The sequence below is a fragment of the Micromys minutus genome, assembly GCF_963924665.1.
Source record: "Micromys minutus genome assembly, chromosome: 20".
NCBI classification, from domain to species: domain Eukaryota; kingdom Metazoa; phylum Chordata; class Mammalia; order Rodentia; family Muridae; genus Micromys; species Micromys minutus.
In genome coordinates this window covers 12768997-12787801 of record NC_137955.1, presented here as the reverse complement: position 1 = coordinate 12787801, position 18805 = coordinate 12768997, and the positions used below count along the sequence as shown (strand labels likewise).

The window sequence follows — 18805 nt, the reverse complement described above, 5'->3', positions numbered from 1 at the left end:
CAGTCTGGATGTGGAGGTCAGAGGATAACTTATGTTGTGCTCTCCTCCCATGTGTCCTAGGAAATAGTCTGGGTTGACCTCTTTAACTTTACGGACCTCTCTCTCTGACCCTCACATAATGTTTCTTAAAAATCATATTCTAACACAATACAATCCAAAGATTTGGGACATGATGAGGAATGGTGATAGGAAAACAAATATTTGTTTCCTGTGATTAAAGCATTGTTTAAAATAAGACAAAGTACTGCATTTGATAGCATAGTATAGTCTTGAATCTGAGGGGTTTGAGGCAACCTTTATTTTCATTTGTGTTAGCAGCCTGTGTGGTTGGTGTGACAGCCAGCACAGGCAGAGTGAAGTGAATGTTGACCTGATGCAAATTCTGTGCAGAGTGCCAGATGCAGAGTGGGACAATACTGTCAGAACATCAGATTCATTAAGTTTTGATTATTTTTGGTTGCTAAGCACTGAGAATCCTTTCAATCCTTTCACCAATGTCAGTTCACCACTCCTCCTTTCTGTTAGGTGATACCATTTGGGGTTGAGGTTCACAATTTAAGAATTTGGTACATTGGTTGATGGCTTAGGCCTGTAATCTCAGCACAATGGAAGCAGAGTCAAAAGGTCTGCCTACTCTGCAAAGCCAACTCTGGCTACATAGTGAAATCTTATCTCAAGACAAACAAACAAAAAATAATCCAAAGCCCAAAACAAGACAACTCAAAATGGGGTGTTTAATACCATGGGGTTAGCCAAGAGGGAGAGAATGAATTGGACAATGTAGGTAAATATAAAATGAAGGGACAGATTTGATCAATAGGTTCAGATATTTACACATCACACATACAATGGTTAAGACATGGATTATACTTTTGGATCATACTTTGGTATGATTACTTGGGTAATCTGTGGTATGCCATCATCGCTTTAAATGATACTTTAACATACAAGTTTCTTTTGGCCTGCAAACCTGATCAGACTGACCTTGAACTTGTTGCAATCCATCTCCCTCTTTTTGGGTTTTGGGGTTACAGGTATGGATCATGAAAACTTGGCCCTATTTAGATAATCTTAATGTTCAGCCCAGATCTTCATATTATGTAACTATCTTCCATGAATTCTCCACTTATAATAAAATTGGGATGTTACTACATTCCTTCAAGGCAACCTCAGACCAGTGGTTTCCTTCCTCCCCCCACCCCCACCCCGGAGGTAGAACTAGAGATTGGGCTAAACAAACACTACTGAGCTACATCCTTGGACTTTTGTGAAAAGGGATTGAATTTAGAGTCTTAAGCACTTTTATCTCAGTTAATGTCTTCCTGATCTACCTTATCAAACTGAAACACCTGGGAATCACCTTTAGCTTTCATTCTCCATGAGCAAGTCTGTTTGTTCCACCTCAAATCTCCAGTCTTTCTATTCTATTGCTTTCTGTTATTGTACACGAAATACCCTATTTTCATTTGAATGACTGCTAATATTAGCCTCCTTTCTTTATCATTTGTACTGTATAGCTTACTTACAGAGTATAATCCTTTAAAAGTGGTGGTAATTGGGGCTATAGAGATGACTTAGAGGTGAAGAGTGTGGACTTCTTTTTGCAGAAGTTTGACTGCAACCATCCTGGGCTGATCACACTGCCTGTAAGGCCAGTTCCAGGATATCCTATACTTCTCTCCTCTGCAGCTATGCTGAACATGGTAGTGGACATATTAAAAGTTTCTGCTGAAAAGCCTTCAGTGTCTTTCATTGGAACTATACAAACTGTTCCATACTTATACTGCTGTTTCTTTACATTGTTTCTTATTTTTCCTCTGCAACTTTGTGATCTTAGTGCCCAAAGGCCTTTGACTACCTTTCTTATCCTTGAAAACAGTAGTTTTCTTATTGTCTGAGGCTAGTGATTCTCAATCTTCCTAATTCTAGCACCTTCTAATACAGTTCTTCCGGTTGTGGTGACCCCTAACCATAATATTTCTTTGCTAATTCATAACTGTAGTTTTGCTACTGTTATAAATAGTAAATATCTGATAGGCAGGATATATGATATTCAATCTCTGTGAAAGGTCACAACCCACAGGTGTAAGGGCTTTTTGTCTTCAGTTTTCATTAGCTCATCCATCCTCTTCCCTCTGCTACCTTTCTCTCTGATTTCCTTTCTTTACAGGGAGAGTGCTGATTTGAACCTCTTGGGCTCCAGGGGATTCTCTTGCTCTAGCTTTTCAACTAATAAGGCTGTTTTTGTGCAGGACTTCACCTGGCTAGTTCAGTTTTAACTCAGATATAGACTTTCTCTTACTGTTTTAACTATTTTATGTAGTGGGTAACTCTTTCTTAGTCTATATATCCTAGTTTATCAGAGCCTAAAATCATCTCATTTAATTTCTTTTCTTTTTTTTCTTTTCTTTTTTTTTTCTTTTCTTTTTTTTTTTGCTCTCATGTAAACTTGGAGGGCAAGGATTTTTTTCTCATAGATATTTTAGTTTTTTTTTTCAGCTTTAAATTTGGTATATGTAGTTAGTATTTTTTATTATAGCTTGATGCTTAACTAGTGAAATTTGTTTTTACAGGATCATAGCCAACTTGATTTGTTTTCAGACCATTCAGAAGCTGTTTTTCTTGTTTAAGTTTGCATCATCATGTATTGCTACATTTGTTTACCTGATAAAGACATAGCTACTTTGTCCTGAATTTTTTTTTCAGATTTTGAACTAAACCACATGGATCCCAACATAGCTATTTTGCCAGTTATTGCTAAAACACCAAAATCCACATTTAAATAAAGTGGTGCATACAATTTTCAGCTCAGCTTTTGACAGGGAGGCTGACTTTTTTTTTTTTTTTTTTTTTTAATGTGTACATGATACCTGTTTATAGAGGTAAGAGGACAAGTATGTTCTTTCCTTTCACCTTTATGTGGCTTCTGGAAACTTGGCTTTCCAAGCTTGCACAGGAAGTTTTATGTTTCCTCATCTGGCCCAGCTATGACTGTTTACATCAAATAATGTCTTAACTATTATATGTCTATTATGTGTTGTATTATTTGAGAAAAGAGAATGAAAGAAGGCAGTATTTTTTCTTTAGTTTGACTTTTCAAGACAGGGACTTTGTATGTAGCCATGGTTGTCCAGGAACTCATTCTGTAGAGGCAGGGTGTCCTCAAAATTCTGCTTCTGTCTCTTGAGTGCTGGTGTGTGCTACTACTATGCCTGGCAGGGACTGAAGTTTTTTTTTTGTGTAATCTTGCTTTGGATCTGTGTAAGAAGGAATGTTACAGATCCCTTTTAGGGATTTGCCAAACAGAGCTCTGAAAAAAATGCTAAGATGGAACTTTGACAAGTAATTAGTAGGTAAGTGCTGAAATGATTGTGGAAACTGAATTAGGTTGAAAACTACTTGAATGTGCTTCAAAGACTTATGTAAACTAGATGTCTTATTCCCCCACCTCCACCCCCCCCCCAAAACAAAGAGGTGAGGTGGGGAGTAAAAGTGACTGCAAATGATCTTACTCTAGTTAGGGGAAAAACCTCCCAATACTTAATTTTCTAAGAAGACAGTATCTGTTTGGAGCCTAAGGGGCCAGAGTTGATGGGGAGCAAATTTTGACTATATTACTAGTTTTTCCCTATGTACACTATTAAGACCTGCATTTTATACATTTATGTAACTAACTCAATAGGCTAAGTTATAAAGATTATGAATTCTAGAAAGTTGGTTCACCTTGAATACACGATTATGAGGCCTGCTATTTTGTTGTAAATAGCAAAATTGCTTTTAAAACATTTATTGAGGGCTGAGACAGCTCAGTGCATAGTGGTCTAAGCTTGGTAGCTTGAGTTTCAAACACCTATAGTGTGAAAGAGAGAACCAGAGTTCTCTAATTTCAACACAAGCTGTTGCACATACATGCTTCCCACCCCTCCCATCATGTGTCTTTAAGGTAGGGAGAAACAGTGATAAATATCATTATCTTTATGTATTGGACATCAAAGATAGTTTCATTATTTGCTTAATTAAAAGCATATTAAAGGGCTAGAGAGATGGCTCAGTGGTTAAGAGCACTGACTGCTCTTCCAGAGGTCCTGAGTTCAAATCCCAGCAACCACATGGTGGCTCAAAACCATCTGTAATAAGATTGGACTCCCTTTTTTGGTGTGTCTGAAGACAGCGACTGTACTTACATATAATAAACAAATCTTTTTTTAAAAAGTATATTAAAAGTCTTGTGTCTTGGAATGTGGAAATTTGAAAATACTAAACAGTGGCTACTCTTACTTTAAAGGAATAGCTACATAATAATCCTAATGTACAAACCTTGTTCTAAAAGGGAAATTCTACATCTTAAGGTAATTTTAAGTTTTCCAAGAACGCTGTTTTTGATCATACTATTGCCATAAAGACGTTTAGTTTTGTTCAGTGTTGAGCATGATTGAACTAAGCTGTCTGTGGGATTTCTTAAGCCCAGTAGTGTTAGATGTAAGACACACAAATTAAAGATAAACTAAATATATACTAAGGTTTCATAGTTTTTTTATTTGAATAAACAAGAGCTCTTTTAAAGCAATATCAAGACTATGGCTGTATTGTAGTGTAATGCAGAAATTTTTATACATTTGTAAAATAAAAGAGGACCCGGTACTACTTAAGAGTAGGCAACAGATTGCATGTTTTAGTAAATTAGGGAAAGTTTAAGACATAGTGCTGAGATTATAGGTATATAACTGTCTAGATCTTCAGCAGTTATTAAAATGTATAAAATACTTGAAGTTCTATTTTCTAAGTTCTGTCATTTATTCAGAGATAGACTAACTTGGCTATAATTCTAATTCTGCCCCCTTTTATCCTTTTATAGATGAGTTAACACAATTATATGAATTGTGTTATATATGGATGAATGCCTGTATAGCATTCATCCATATATAGCAATGAATGACCTTAAGTTTGTAATTCCCTGCTTCCGTCTCAAGTGCTTAGATTACAGACAGGTGATACCGTTCCTGGCTATACTTTTTGGCTTTCTCAGGCTGTCTGGCTATGTATCTGAGGTATTCTAGGCTGGTCATGAACTTGTAGCAGTACTCTTCCTTTGGCTTCTTGAGTGCTGAAATGACAGATTATGGGGCCATGCTGTATCCTCATGACACTTTTCTTATAGTAAATACTTGAGGAAAATTTATACTTAAAAGTCTCTTGAAGGGATCTGTGGCTGCAGACTAGTTTTACAATTATCCATTAGCTTGTGGGGCTTGACTGCTTTTTGTGCCTTGTAATTTTCTTTGTTTAGTCTAAATTGTTTATGTTGGCCATTCAGTAAATTAATTGATTTGAATTAAAATATGTCCTAGTTAGTTCACACAGCAGTATAATTCTAGCTTAAAATTTACCATTACCAATTCTTAAAACAGAAAAAGTCCCTGTAGACTGATTCGTTGAAAATTAGTCTGCTTTAGTTCTGTGAGGAAACCTAGCAAATATAAATCTGTGTACTCCCCCTCACCGTCCTTATCGGTCTTCCCTCTAAACCTTTTGTTCACACCCTTTCCCTGCTCCTTCAAGTTCAAGGCCTCTTTTTAGTCTATCAAAGGAGGAAGCTCCTGAAGCTTCAACTTTAAATCTGTGTATGTTCTGAAGGGATTGAGGCTGTAGCTCAATTGGTATTGTTTCCTGAGCATACTAAATAACCTGGACTGTGGAGGAAGACTGTAGTTTCAATACTTGGGAAGAAAAGGCAGGAGGATCAGGAGTTTATCAAGGGTATCCTCACTTAGCTAGTTTGAGGCCAGCCTGCTGTAAATGACTTTTTCTCAGAACCAAAACTTTCGGTACTGAATTAATTGTAAATTGTTAGCTGCCCAGTGTGGATGCTGTGTCCTATTAAGAGTACTTAATAAAATAAAGTTTTCTTAACTGCTGGTAGACATAATTTCTATAGCTCCATATCAGTCTATATAAGATTTTGCCCCTCCCTTCCTTCCTTCCTTCCTTCCTTTCTTCCTTCCTTCCTTCCTTCCTTCCTTTTTTTCCTTCCTTTTTTTCCCCCCTCCCTCTATCCCACCCTCCCTTTCTGGTGAATTATAGTTGAAAACAAGATCTCCTATGATATGGATCTCATGTATGCATACTACTGAAGTTAATTGTTAGCTCAGCTCGAGTTTATACTCCCTGCTTAATCTATGTTTTCAGCCCTGTAATTTTTTTAAGGTTTCTGTTTGTTTTTTAAAGATTTATTTACTTATTTTATGTATATGAGTACACTATCTCTGTCTTCCGGCACACCAGAAGAGGGCATTGGATCCCATTACAGATGGTTGTGAGCCACCATGTGGTTGCTGGGAACTGAACTCATTTGGAAGAGCAGTCTGTTCTTAACCACTAAGCCACCTCTCCAGCCCTAGGTGTGTGTTTCTATTGTAAGTATATTTTATGTATAGCCCTCTAGTAGTCTTAACAAATTAAGTGTTAAAGACATCCTATTTTCAGAATATATTTTCTGTTTAAATAAGTTGTGTTTCTTGGAGGGGAGAACATTTACTCATGTATTTCTGCAGTCCTTTAAAAAATACTACAGTTTTATAATTTCCTTGTATTTTTTTTTTTTTTTTTCATGTAAGTAAATTCTGGTAAGTGGCAAACCTAGGAGGTCTTCTTTCTATAATCAGAGTTTGATATCAGGGGGAATATTGTTCTTTGTTTTGTGGCTAAATAAAATTAGTCAAGCATTAGAAGCCCCCTGCCTCCCTTTGGCTTTTAAAGGTTATGCTTCATATTCATGGTGTTTTGATATAAACAGAATCTCACAACCCAGACTGGCTTCAAGAACTGGCAGAGTAGCTGCAGATAACCTCAAGTTGAACTCCTGATCCTTTTCCTAGTGCTAGGGTTATATATATGTTGCCTAAGACTACTAAGATTTAAAATATACCTCTGTGTGTGTTTGTATGTGTTTTTTGTCTGCTTGCCTGCCTGCCTGCCTGTGTGAGTCCCTTGTCTGTGTGTATAGCTGTAATTGGGAGTTATTGACAGTTTTGAGCAGTTGTGTGCCAGGTCCTTTAGAATAGTAACCACCACTCTTTTCCCCCCCTCTAAGATAGGGGTTTCATTGCATATATCTGGCTGGTCTCAAACTCAGAGATTACCTGTCTCCCAAGTGGCCAGATTAAAAAAGCCTGTGCCATCACTGCCCAGCTTCCTTTTTAAATTTCTTAATTACAACCACCCATAGGTTTTTAACACTCTTTAATGGCATCCCCAGCTTGCCCTTCCTTACTGCTTTACCTACCTTGACATTTTTATAAAATCAGTTCAGTACTTATCCCTAGCCTTTTCCATTCTACTTCCCTTCCAAACTTACTTTTAGTAACTAAAACCCAGTATATGCCATACTATATTTGTTTGTTTAAACTCTTAACAACTCTTGAGGTTAAAGGGACCAATGTTGCTAGCTGGCAAGTATGACATTTGCATACTGGTAATATCCAGCAGCTGCTGCTGTTCTCAACAGTTAATATTCCCCATCCCTAAATTAACCAATCATACAGTAATGGCATCAAGTAAGAGTGAATCCTGATGAAATTCCAGATAGAATGCAAAAGAATGATTTTTTTAAAAAAAAAAGTATGTTCAAAGAGATGAAAGAAGAAAGATTCTGATTGGAAATAACTTTTTTTAAGAGATTAAAATATTGGGGGGAGAAGAACGATCTAAAAATCCTGGAAATGAAAAACATTGTAAGTCAATAAAAAGCTTTGTGGAATAGAATCAGTCAAGAAGATAAAGTTTCTGAGTTTCAAGGCAAGATGGCTGTACTGGAGATCATGTACAATACAATAATAAACTAATGAAGATTCAGTGGGAATTCCAATACCCATATTTCATTCTGAAAAGACCAGATTCATGAGTGGTTGTGGAGGTTCACCTATAATCCCATTGGTAGAGATGGGATCTCAGGAGCAGTCTGGCTTGGTAGACCAGCTGAATTTTTGAGATTGAGGTTCAAACCCATACTCAGTAAATTGAGAATGGTTGAGAAAGATTTCTGTTCTCCATATGAATATACCTACACACCTGTGCCTTAGCATTCACACAAATGTCAAAGAATGAAAATGCTTAATAGCTGGACCAGTGTATAAACATTTTTTCGTGACTTTTGTAGCCTGATTTTTGTTTTTGAATTTTTAAATTGCATTTTAATAATTTATTTTGTTCTTCACATGTGTGCCATAGTGCATGTGAGGAATACAACCTGGTGGTCTCTGTTCTCTGCCTCCACTATGTATGCCTGGGGATTGGACTCAGTTCATCAGACTAGGCAGCAGGCGCCTTTTACCTGCTGAGCCAGTTCTCCAGCTTATAACATACCGTTCTTAATTTTTTTTGAGCTAGATATTTTATTTTTCTTTTAAATTGATTAATTTGATTGATTGCCTTTTCATATGGGCATAGGACTTGCATGCCATGTTGATTTCCAGACCAGGGTTTAATGTTTGAGAATTGACTTTTTTCTGCCATGTGGGTTCTAAAATTTACATAGTCAGGGTTGGCAACAAGTACCCTTAACCTTGCATCATCTTGTCTGCCTAAGTCTCTTGTGTTTATATAGAATCTAGGCATCTTTGGGGCAGAATAAGAAGAGATGCTTGTTTTTTTTTTTTTTTCCTAATTGGTTTTTTCTTCTGTGACACATTGTTAAATTGTTCATTAGTAATGAGTTTCACTGTGATCTGTTAAGGTGTTATTTGTGAGGCTGCTGTATGCAGAGTTGTTACAAATTTTAGGATAGGGGTGTACTTAAAATTGCATAGGGAAGCTATTCTCAATATGTATGTCTACATTTATAGTTTATTGAATGGCTATATTGCCTTGTTCCTGTTGCTGTTTTCATTGAAGTAAAACTTAAGTTAACGTTTAAGTTGTATGGTTTTATTGATAATTTAGTTCTGCATTCATGAGATAACTTCCTAACAATTTTTATGTATTTAGCATTTTCCATTTCATTCTTCCACCAGTTCCTGCTGATCTTTTTCTGTTTCCTTTTTGCTTTTTGCTATAGTTTTTTTTAAACCTTTAAATGTAACCGTTTTCTGCCACACAAGAAGAGGGCATCAGAACCTATTACAAATTGTGAGCCACCATGTGGTTGCTGGGAACTGAACTTAGGACTTCTGGAAGAGTAGTCAGTGGGGTCATCCCTCTAGCCCTAGATTTATTTCTTAAGGGAGATGGCTAGAGTCATGTGTTTTTTTAAAATATATTTGTGTTTGCTTTTTTTCTAGTTAGCATGTTTATTTTTCACATGCACACACTTTTTTTTTTTTTTTTTTTTTTGTTCCAAGACAGCTTGTCTGTGTACCCTTTGTCCTGGAACCCTCTCTGTAGATGAGTCTGGCTTTGAAGTCAGAGATCTCTGCCTCTGCCTCCTAAATTCTGGGATTATCAAGGTGTGTACCACCACTGCACCTGGCTAGTTACCTTAGCTTGTTAATGCTCATACTGGTATTTAAGTTTGTAATGACTAACATTTCATTATGTACCAAATTTTGCTTATGGAAATTTGATTCTGAAGTGCTGCTGCAATCAAACAAAAAAAAACCCCACATAAGTATGATTTTTTTTTTTTCAGTTCTTTTGAGCATACTGAAAAATATTGATCATAGGGTAATTATGCCTTTACCTTTTGAAGGATTGATTGCCAAATGTATAGTGGTTGTACAACCTTAAATTCATTAACAGTAACATACAAGGGTACAGTTTCTTCTTCCCTCCCTCCCTCCCTCCCTCCTTCCCTCTTCCTTTCCACCTTCCTTCCCCTTTCCTTTCCTTTTTAGATGGTTTCTTTGTAGCCTTGTTTATATTAGAACTTATGTAGACTAGGCTAGCCTCAAATTCAGATCTGCCTCTTTGTCTCCTGAGTGCTGGCATTAAAGACACGAGTGGCCACACCCAGCTGCAACTGCAATATTTTTTAAAAAATATTACTGTTGCATACATTTTTAAAAATTATTTATTTTGAGTACACTGTCACTCTCTTGAGACATACCAGAAGAGGGCATTGGATTTTATTACACATGGTCGCGAGCCTCCATGTGGTTGAACTCAGGACCTGTGGAAGAGCAGTCAGTGCTCTTAACCACTGAACCATCTCTGTAGTTCCATTACTGATCTTTTTTTTTTTTTTTTTAAGAACTAGAACTTCATTATGTGAAAAGAGAAATTTACTGGGCCTTATTTGCTCTTTTAGAAATTAGAAACCCTTTTCTATAAAATAGAGAACATGTCTAGATGGGCTGTATGTTGGCTTTGTAGATATACGAGATGAGGAAGGAAACAGAAGAAAAAACTAGATCAGGGAAGACAGTAGTAGATAAATAATTGGTTTATAGCAGGTTACTTATTTTGGGCAAGGATGAAATTGGAGTGGAACTTCATTAATAGGGTGTTTTGAAACTGGTTTGTTTAGAAAATTGGCTATTATCATCTCCTTTTCCCTTTTGGGGATGCAGGGGAGGATGGCAACAAGTAACTTTCAGATTGGTGATGGATGTGGAATTTTAGTATGGGAAACTTCATCCCCCCCATATACACACAGTGTTTGTCTGTCCAGGAACTTGCTATATAGACTGGGTAGGCATACTCAAGAGTTCTGTCTGCATCTGCCTCCTGATGAGGGCTAGATTAAGTGTGTTGGGATCAAGTACCACCAGTGCTTGCCAGAGAAACTTCTTTTTTATTTTAGTTTGGTCTGTTGGGAGTCTACTTCCGGAGCTTAGTTCAAAACAATGGCCTCCTATTATGATTTAGCAATTGCAAATGGGAAATCATTTGGTCATTATAATTTAGGGTTTTTCTTTTTTTAATTAGACACTCTCTGTATTTACATTTCAAATGTTATTCCCTGCCCATCTCATCTCCTTCCCCTTAATCTAGGTGTTTTTTTTTTTTTTTTCTTGTCTTTTGAGCCAGGATCTCTCACTATGTAGCCACAGCTGTTCAGGAACTTGCTATATAGATAGGCTGGCTTTGAGTGCTGGGTTTTAAAAGCATGTGCCACCATGTCCAGCCAATTGTAATTTCAAGGATATAATTTTGGCCAGAAACTACAGATCTAATTTTTTCCATTTTTATGTGACAGGGACTTGCCATGAGGTGTTGAAGCCTTGTTTCACTGAGTTGGAGAGACTGGACCTAAATGGCGCAGCATGACTTTGCTCCAGCCTGGCTTAATTTTCCTACTCCTCCATCATCAACAAAGGTACTTTTTTCCTGCATCTCTGCCTTTCTGTCTGCCTCTGTTTTGTTCATTTTGTACACAAATGTAATAAAAATGTGAAGACTTGGGGTGGAGTGGAGTGTGTCTTACTGGTAAGACTACTTCCGTAACCTATACAAAGCCTGAGTTTAAGGCACAATATAAGGAGAAAGTGAGAACAGTTTCTGTGTCCTATCTTTGTTCAAGGTGGCTTTCGTAGAGTCTGTATATTTTAATTTTGATAACTTTGAACTTTTAAAAAATAATAATTGGCTTTTCTACTAAGTAGTGATGATACCTCAGCATACATGGTATACCTTAAAAGTTTGCAGAGCACTTTGCCAAATAGTTAATTTGATCATAATACCATGAATGTTATGTTTTAGAGTTATTCATACTTCTTGTTCCTTGAATTTTAATTACTGACCTCTGTTATGGACAGAAGTGAAACGGTTGTATTCCAGAGTGAAAAAAAGCATTTCTGGGATGAAAAAAAATTTTTTAGGGGTTCTGTTTTAATTACATACTAATTTCTCTGTAAAGCTGTCTGCCTTATTTGATATCACACCACCTTCTAGGCTCCATTAATTGCTGGTTGGTTGTGTGTTTCAACAATGCCCCAGGCATAACTTGTTCTGGCTCAGTTTAATTAGATAGAGGTTGGTTTTTGAGGCCAGTCATTGAAGTTTATCTTGATCTAACAAGGAAGTCTCTCTTCTTAGTTGTTTGCCTGGTTCTCTGCTGTCTGGTTTATTGGTTTAGCTTACTGCTATTTGTTGAGAGTAGCCCAAATCTCTATTGTTTCTGAGGGTACAGTTTAGGCTTAAACTTCCTCATGTTGTGTTTTGAAGTTTCTTTGAATACTGCCATTGAAAAAATGTATTTCTCAGGTAGCTGAACTAAGAAATTTGAACCTCAATATTCTTGGCCTGAAAAATCTGAAATAACTTTTCAGTTGTAAGTGGGGGTTGGGCAGAGAAAAAGAACCTTACTTTCATGACTACTCACTTGGAATATAACAGTTGGACAGATCCTTGTCTACAGTTACAGGGGGACTGGAGAGTAGGTGGCTCAAGTACTACCTATAACATAAAACAATAATCAGTGGAGAAATTGATAAAATAAAATAAAACATCATAAAGTCTCACGAAGAGACATAGCGAATAAAGAGAGACATTGACTCAAGAAATACTAATCGTACATAATAAGAATAGCCTTAGTTCATGGTATGAATTATGTTTATTAACATTTAAAACCCCACTGGCATTGGAAGTGGCATCTTTTTTCAAAATATAATAAATTTTTCAGAGTGTAAGGAATCAGTGTACCAAGTTCAGGGTATTACAGGCACATGCCATCACTCACCCCTTTTCTTCTCTCTTCTCCTTTCCACTTTGTGATAATGAGAGTGGGGAAGAACACTCCTTTGTTTCCTTCTACTTGTAATACAAACCATCTTTGGCCAGATTTTTCTTTTTTTACACACTAGGTAATTTTTTAGTGGTCACCTTTGGATAGTCTGTAATATAATTATGATTTACAGAGGTTGAGAGGCAACCTCATAAGCTGACTTATTAGTGGTATCTTTAAATGTTGTTTGTTAGGTTGACTTATTGGGGCTATCTAACTTACCCAGGATGGCTTTTCGTTTTCAATCATGCTTCTTCCTTTAGGTGGAATTTCTGGCCTGGGCCACCATATCCCTTCTGACTAACTGATCACAAACCAGAACACCCCATAAACTTCTTCCGTGTATTATTAGATGAACTTCCTAGGATGCCTTACAAAACTCAGAGAAGTACTTGCATTGTTAGCCTTATAAGGGATATGAATATGAATAGGATGGATTATTAGGAAAACCTTTTTAAAAACTTTGCCAGACTGTCTGTGGGCCCACCATAATTATATTAGCATAAACTCTGGCTCTGGAGTAATTAACAGAAGTCATTATGAGTAAGAAAAAATAGTCTTATCACCTGGGGATTTCTACAGCTTTTAGGTTTGTAACAAGGTACAGGGACACAGACCAAAAATAATATCATGTACTAAACACATTCATAGCAGATGTCAGAATTTAATAACTTGTTTGTACTCTGTATTTAAAGTTAATACTGTATTTTATCTAGTATTTTTAATCTAGTATTTATTTTATCTAATAACAGCTAACTTATTCTAAGATGCCCTCTTTAAATCCCACTAAGAAGGAAAGAAAAGCATTTTTAAATTAATCTAGATTTGAGATTGGACAGATTTTTTTTTTTTTGCTAGAAACAGTCTACTATTTTGTTTCTTTGTAGAGTAGAAAAATCTGTCTCGTATGGTTCTTCCGTTTCAGCTCTCTAGTAGCTTAGCTTACAGGCACTTGACACCCAAGTCCAGTTTTACATTTTTTTCTAACCATATGTTATATTATTTTTCAAGAGTAGTCATCAATCTGAATTCTTAAGTAGTTAGTATTTGAGACTTTTATCCTAAAGCAGTGATTCTCAACCTTCTGCAGTCTTTTAATGTGGTTCCTCATATTGTGACCTCTAACTATGAAGTTATTTTCATATATACTTCATAACTTAAGTTTGCTACTGTTACGAGTCGTAATGTAGATATTTTTGGAGGTAAGAGTTTTGCCAAAGGGTCATAATGGCCCCCTCCCCAAGTTGAAAACTACTGCCTTAAAGGGACAAGTAGAATATTTTGTGTAGAGATAAACATACATTGTACTCTTTGTTTTGGATTTTTTTGTTTGTTTGAGACAAGGTCTCTGTGTATCTCTGGTTGTCCTGATACTCAGATCTGCTTGTCTCTGCTTGTGCCACTATTCTAGTGATTTTTTAAAAAAATAACCCCTCAGTTTCTTTTTTCATCTTATCACTAATCATAGATTTCTGTTTGTCATTAACTGCTTGTTCTCTACACAGATTTTTTTTTTTGTATCATGTCTTTGCTTTTAATCTTGAGGAAGTGGAACAATCATTACTATCCTGCTCTTTAGTTCAGTATAATGATAGCTCAAATTTTGTTTGGAATTATGTACAGTTAGATGAATGTTAAAACTGTGACTATGTGCCTGAGATAATGTAGTATTTTAGCTCCATCATGTGGTCAAAATATAAACTACATGCATCTGATTATGCCTGCCTGCGAGGTTTACACAGTGTTTTGCATATAGATCTAATTAAAACAAGTTTCAGTTGCCCTTTTACTAGTACATACTTTCATGGTTGTTCTTCTGTTCTTTTTGTAAGTAGTTGTTTTAATTTTTTTCTGAATCTGTTAATATTTTTCCCTAATTTTATATGTTGAGTCTGCATGTATGTTTGTGTATCATGCACATACATGGTGTCCACAGAGGCCAGAAGAGGGGTGTCTCATCTCCTGGAACTGATGATTGTGAGCTACTATGTGGATTCTCTGGAAGAGCAGCAAGTGCTCTTAACATACACACACATACACACACACACCCCTATCTCTGTGTTTTTGTGTTTGCTTTCTTCACAGTGTGCACGTGGAGGTAAGGATATCTTGTGGAGCTGTCTCATACCACATGGGTTGCAAGGAACTTGGAATTTTCTTGACAGCAAGCACCTTCACCCAGTTAGCCTAGCTGGATCTGGCCTGCAGTAAAAGTAACATTTCAGTAAGGTGTAGTGGCACATGCCTTTAATTTCCGCAATTAAGGGAGGTAGAGGCAGGTGAATCTCTTGAGAGTATGTGGTCTGTACACCAAGTTCTGCTCCAGGCCAGCTTGGGATATGTGGTGAGACCATCTTAAACAATAGTAACAAAAGCCAAACCATTTTGGGCTAGGGAGATAGCTCTAGGTAAAAAGACTTGCTGTGGGAGTATGAGGACCTGATTTACATCCTGGAAAATCTGGTCTGTGCCTTCTTACTTCTAGGACTAGGGTAGAGTGAGACAAGTAGCCGGGTCCCAACCTAGTTGGTGAGTTCCTTGTCAGTGAAGTACCCCCATCTCATTCTGTTACTTTTAATATAGAAGAGATAAGTGGTTCCTGTGAACAGGTTACTGTAACTTTTATAGTAGTAAGTGTTGAAAAAGATCCCAGGAATGCATTGTTAAAAGGGTAGATGAGCTAGAGTTGTACCTTGCTGGCCTGCCTTTTGTTCTCTAGGCCTAGGTTCAGCATTGGAAGAAGAAAGCAAGAAAGGGCACAAGGCATGTTTTGTTGTAGAAAATTTTAAAACAAAACATATTATTGATGATTGAAATTCTACTAGAGGTGAAAACTGCATATTTTAGTATTATTATGTGGCTATCAAGAGTATCATTACCACTTTGAAATTTTATGTATTAAAATATATGATCTTTGTGTATCTCTGAGTGGCTTCACATTTACTTAGTAGCCCAGCTTGGTTTGCATCTGAAGCTGACTTCAAATTTATAGTCTTTCTGTCTTAATATCCTAGTGTGGTCCATTACAGTGGGTCAGCCTGGTTATTTGTTCTTTCATGACCATAGTTAAAAAACTGGTTATAGTAAGACTATTGCAACACTTAACAATGTAAACAGGCCTGTATTGAAAATACCTTTTAAATGCATTTTTAGTAGGATGAGGGAATTCTAAAATTCAGACTGGTAGTTTAGTTAATTGAAATGTCTTTCAAGTAGTGTTCGAAGAAAATAGAAGAAATCATTTTTGTTTCTGAAAACAGATGACCTTTACTTTTTTCTGGCCTTCTCCCTCCACCTTCTGTGTGCTGGGACTGTTCAGTGTGCTTTACTGTGTCCAGTTTTGGCATGCTAGGGATCAAATCTGGTGATAAGCACTCTACCAACTGAGCTGTATCCCCAATTCCTAATTCTAGGAATTAAATTTTTTTTCATTAATGACCCATTCTTTCTTTAGTTTTTGTTAAGACTTGCTTTGTGTCCTACAATATGGTCTGTATTAGAGAACAGTTCTTAGGGTGCTGAAAAGACTTTTTTTTTTTTTTTTTTTTTTAAATGTTTAGGTCTAGTGTTCTATAGAGTCCCATTTGTAAAGAGGGATACAGGTTGGGAGAAGAGAAATAATTTCCCCTGAAGTATTAGAGCTGTATAAGTTCCTGTAGATAACTCATTTTAAATTTGCCTTTCTTTCTCTCTTTTTTTTGGGGGGGGGGCAGGACAACCAGTCTACAGAGTGAGTTTTTGGACAGACAGGTCTATACAGTTTGTCCAAAAAGGGGAGAGGGGATGTCCTTTTGGTGGGGTGGTTCTGGAGTTTGAGGCTGTGATCTTGTAAATACTAAGAGTACTGTCAGTAATTGACATACCCAGTCCTGTTTTAATGTTCTGAAAAATACTATACAGAAGGTTTTATTGAAATATTTAAGCATACAATTACCTACAAGGTCATATACTAAACATTTGTATTAATTTTGGAAATAGAGCATACCTATATACTCAGTATGCCCTTACTATTTACTTCTTCACAGTCCACTTCTCATCTTGATGGAAATACGAGGCCTATGTTTCTGTGACCTATCTGTTGATGTGCTTAACTTTTTCTGGGTTACTTTCCTTACTATGGGTTGGAGAAATATATGTAGAGGTATATATGGTCTTGTTATCTTTAGTGTTTTTTAAGTTAAATTATTTTTCCATTCTTTATTTCCCTAGATATATTATAGTACCTTAGTATATTTTAAGGAGTTTTATTAAGGTTTTAGTAGTAATATTGTATCTCAAGTTAGTCTTATATCTAGTATTCTTGCTCAATCCATACATTGTTGTGGTGTTGGTTTTTTTTTTTTTTTTTTTTTTTTTTTGTGACTGGGTATTGTACCCAGGGCCTATCAGATGCAAGTATTTTACTACCAATAACCCTCTGCCCTAGTCCATCTTAAATTTTTTAATATAGGCAATTATATTTTTTTAAAAAGGGAAAAATTTCTTTCATGTATTGAGTACACTGTTGCTGTTTTTGGACACAGCAGAAGAGGGCACCATATCTCGATTACAGATGGTTGTGAGCCACCATGTGGTTGCTGGGAATTGAACTCAGGACCTCTGGAAGAGCAGTCAGTGCTCTTAATAGCTCCAGCCTGACAGTTATATTTGTGAATACCAACTTTCTGTGTCTTGTTTCTTATTTGTCTTTTATTTCACTGGCAATTTTTCAGGACACTTTGAAAAGTCTTGCATTATACCTTTTTTTTTTTTTTTTTTTGCAAGCAAATAAACATATCTTCTGTTTTGAGATGTTAGCAGAAGACATAAAGATCATTAGGAGACAAGTAGATGACTGATGACTTAGCAAACAGTAGTTAGGGGTTTACTGCTGTGAACAGACACCACGACCAAGGCAAGTCTAAATAATATTTAATTGAGGCTGGCTTACGGTTCAGAGATTCAGTCCAGTACCATCAAGGTGGGAACATGGCAGCATCCAGGCAGTCATGGTTCAGGAGGAGCTGAGAGTTCTACATCTTCATCCAAGGGAAGCCAGGAAAAGACTGGGCATCCTCATGCAGCTAGGAGGAGTGTCTCCAAGCCTACCCCCAGAGTGACAAACTTCCTTCAACAAGGCCACACCTTCTAATAGTGCCACTCCCTGGGCCAAGCATATGCAGATCATCACATTCATGCTTCCTAAGTTCTTTGGAGGTTCACAACTAGAAGGAAGGGCCTATGAAGATACTTCCTTTGCATTTAGTTTATAGAAGCATCTACATTTATAGTAAACCTGTTTTTGCCAGGTGGTGGTAGTACATCCCAGTACTTGGGAGGTAGAGGCAAACAATTCTTGGAGTTTAAGGCCAGTCTGGTCTACAAAGCAAGTTCAGGACAGCCAGGAGTACATAGAGAAACCCTGTTTTGAAAAACGAAAACTCCAAACAAAAAACCTTATTCTTTGTTTCAGAGGAGGTTGCTACTTTGATTCATTCATCAAAACATGACTGTAAGAAGTAGTCCATGGGAAAAGCAATAGTGGTACTGGCATTTTTAGCACTTAAAAAAAATTGAATGGGGATGCATAGGGTGGGCACATGGTAGATTTCCACTCTCAACTACCTACTCATCAGCCCTTTTATACCCTTGGCTGAACCTGAATTTTCACATGATGTTTCACTTTTGTCAAATGTGGATACTGAAACCAAATTCATTTCATTTGTCTGGTACAACTTGCAATTAAGGCTACTTATATGTGTAGGTGATAGATGCACTTTTCTTTTTCTGGACAGACAAGATAGGCTTGGAGTCATGCATTACCAATTCAGGGCAGCTTAAAGTAATCTAACATTTGTGTTATTGTTGCACAATATAAACCCAAAAATTGTATCTAGATGAGCCCGTGGAGGGCAGCTAGAGGGAGAAGCGTTGAGAGATTGATTCCCCATTCCAACATGCAAAAACCCTCCTTAATGGACATTAGTCAATCCAGTTTTGAGGTTGTTTTTGTTTTGTTAATGATAGGGTAAGTGTCCAATAGGTTTTTCTTCTGTTCTTTATCATTGAGAAGGTTAGGCACAAGTTAGAATGATTGAGACCTTGTATTTTGGGTGGACTCATCAAGGAATGTACAGACTCTTTGGTTCCATGGTAGATTGTCCCTCA

General features: G+C 36.8%; 1 protein-coding gene across 4 annotated transcripts in view; it reads left to right on the top strand.

The window, feature by feature from the left end:
• GPBP1 (GC-rich promoter binding protein 1) overlaps nucleotides 1–18805 on the top strand; it is a 56472-nt gene that overhangs the window by 11042 nt on the left and 26625 nt on the right. For all 4 annotated transcript variants that reach the window (XM_080933903.1, XM_080933902.1, XM_080933905.1 and 1 more), the window contains one exon: nucleotides 11132–11251. In XM_080933903.1, coding sequence (XP_080790029.1) covers nucleotides 11189–11251 — 63 coding nt within the window. In that variant the 5' untranslated portion in view covers nucleotides 11132–11188. Of the gene's footprint in view, nucleotides 1–11131; nucleotides 11252–18805 lie in introns of those variants that run through there.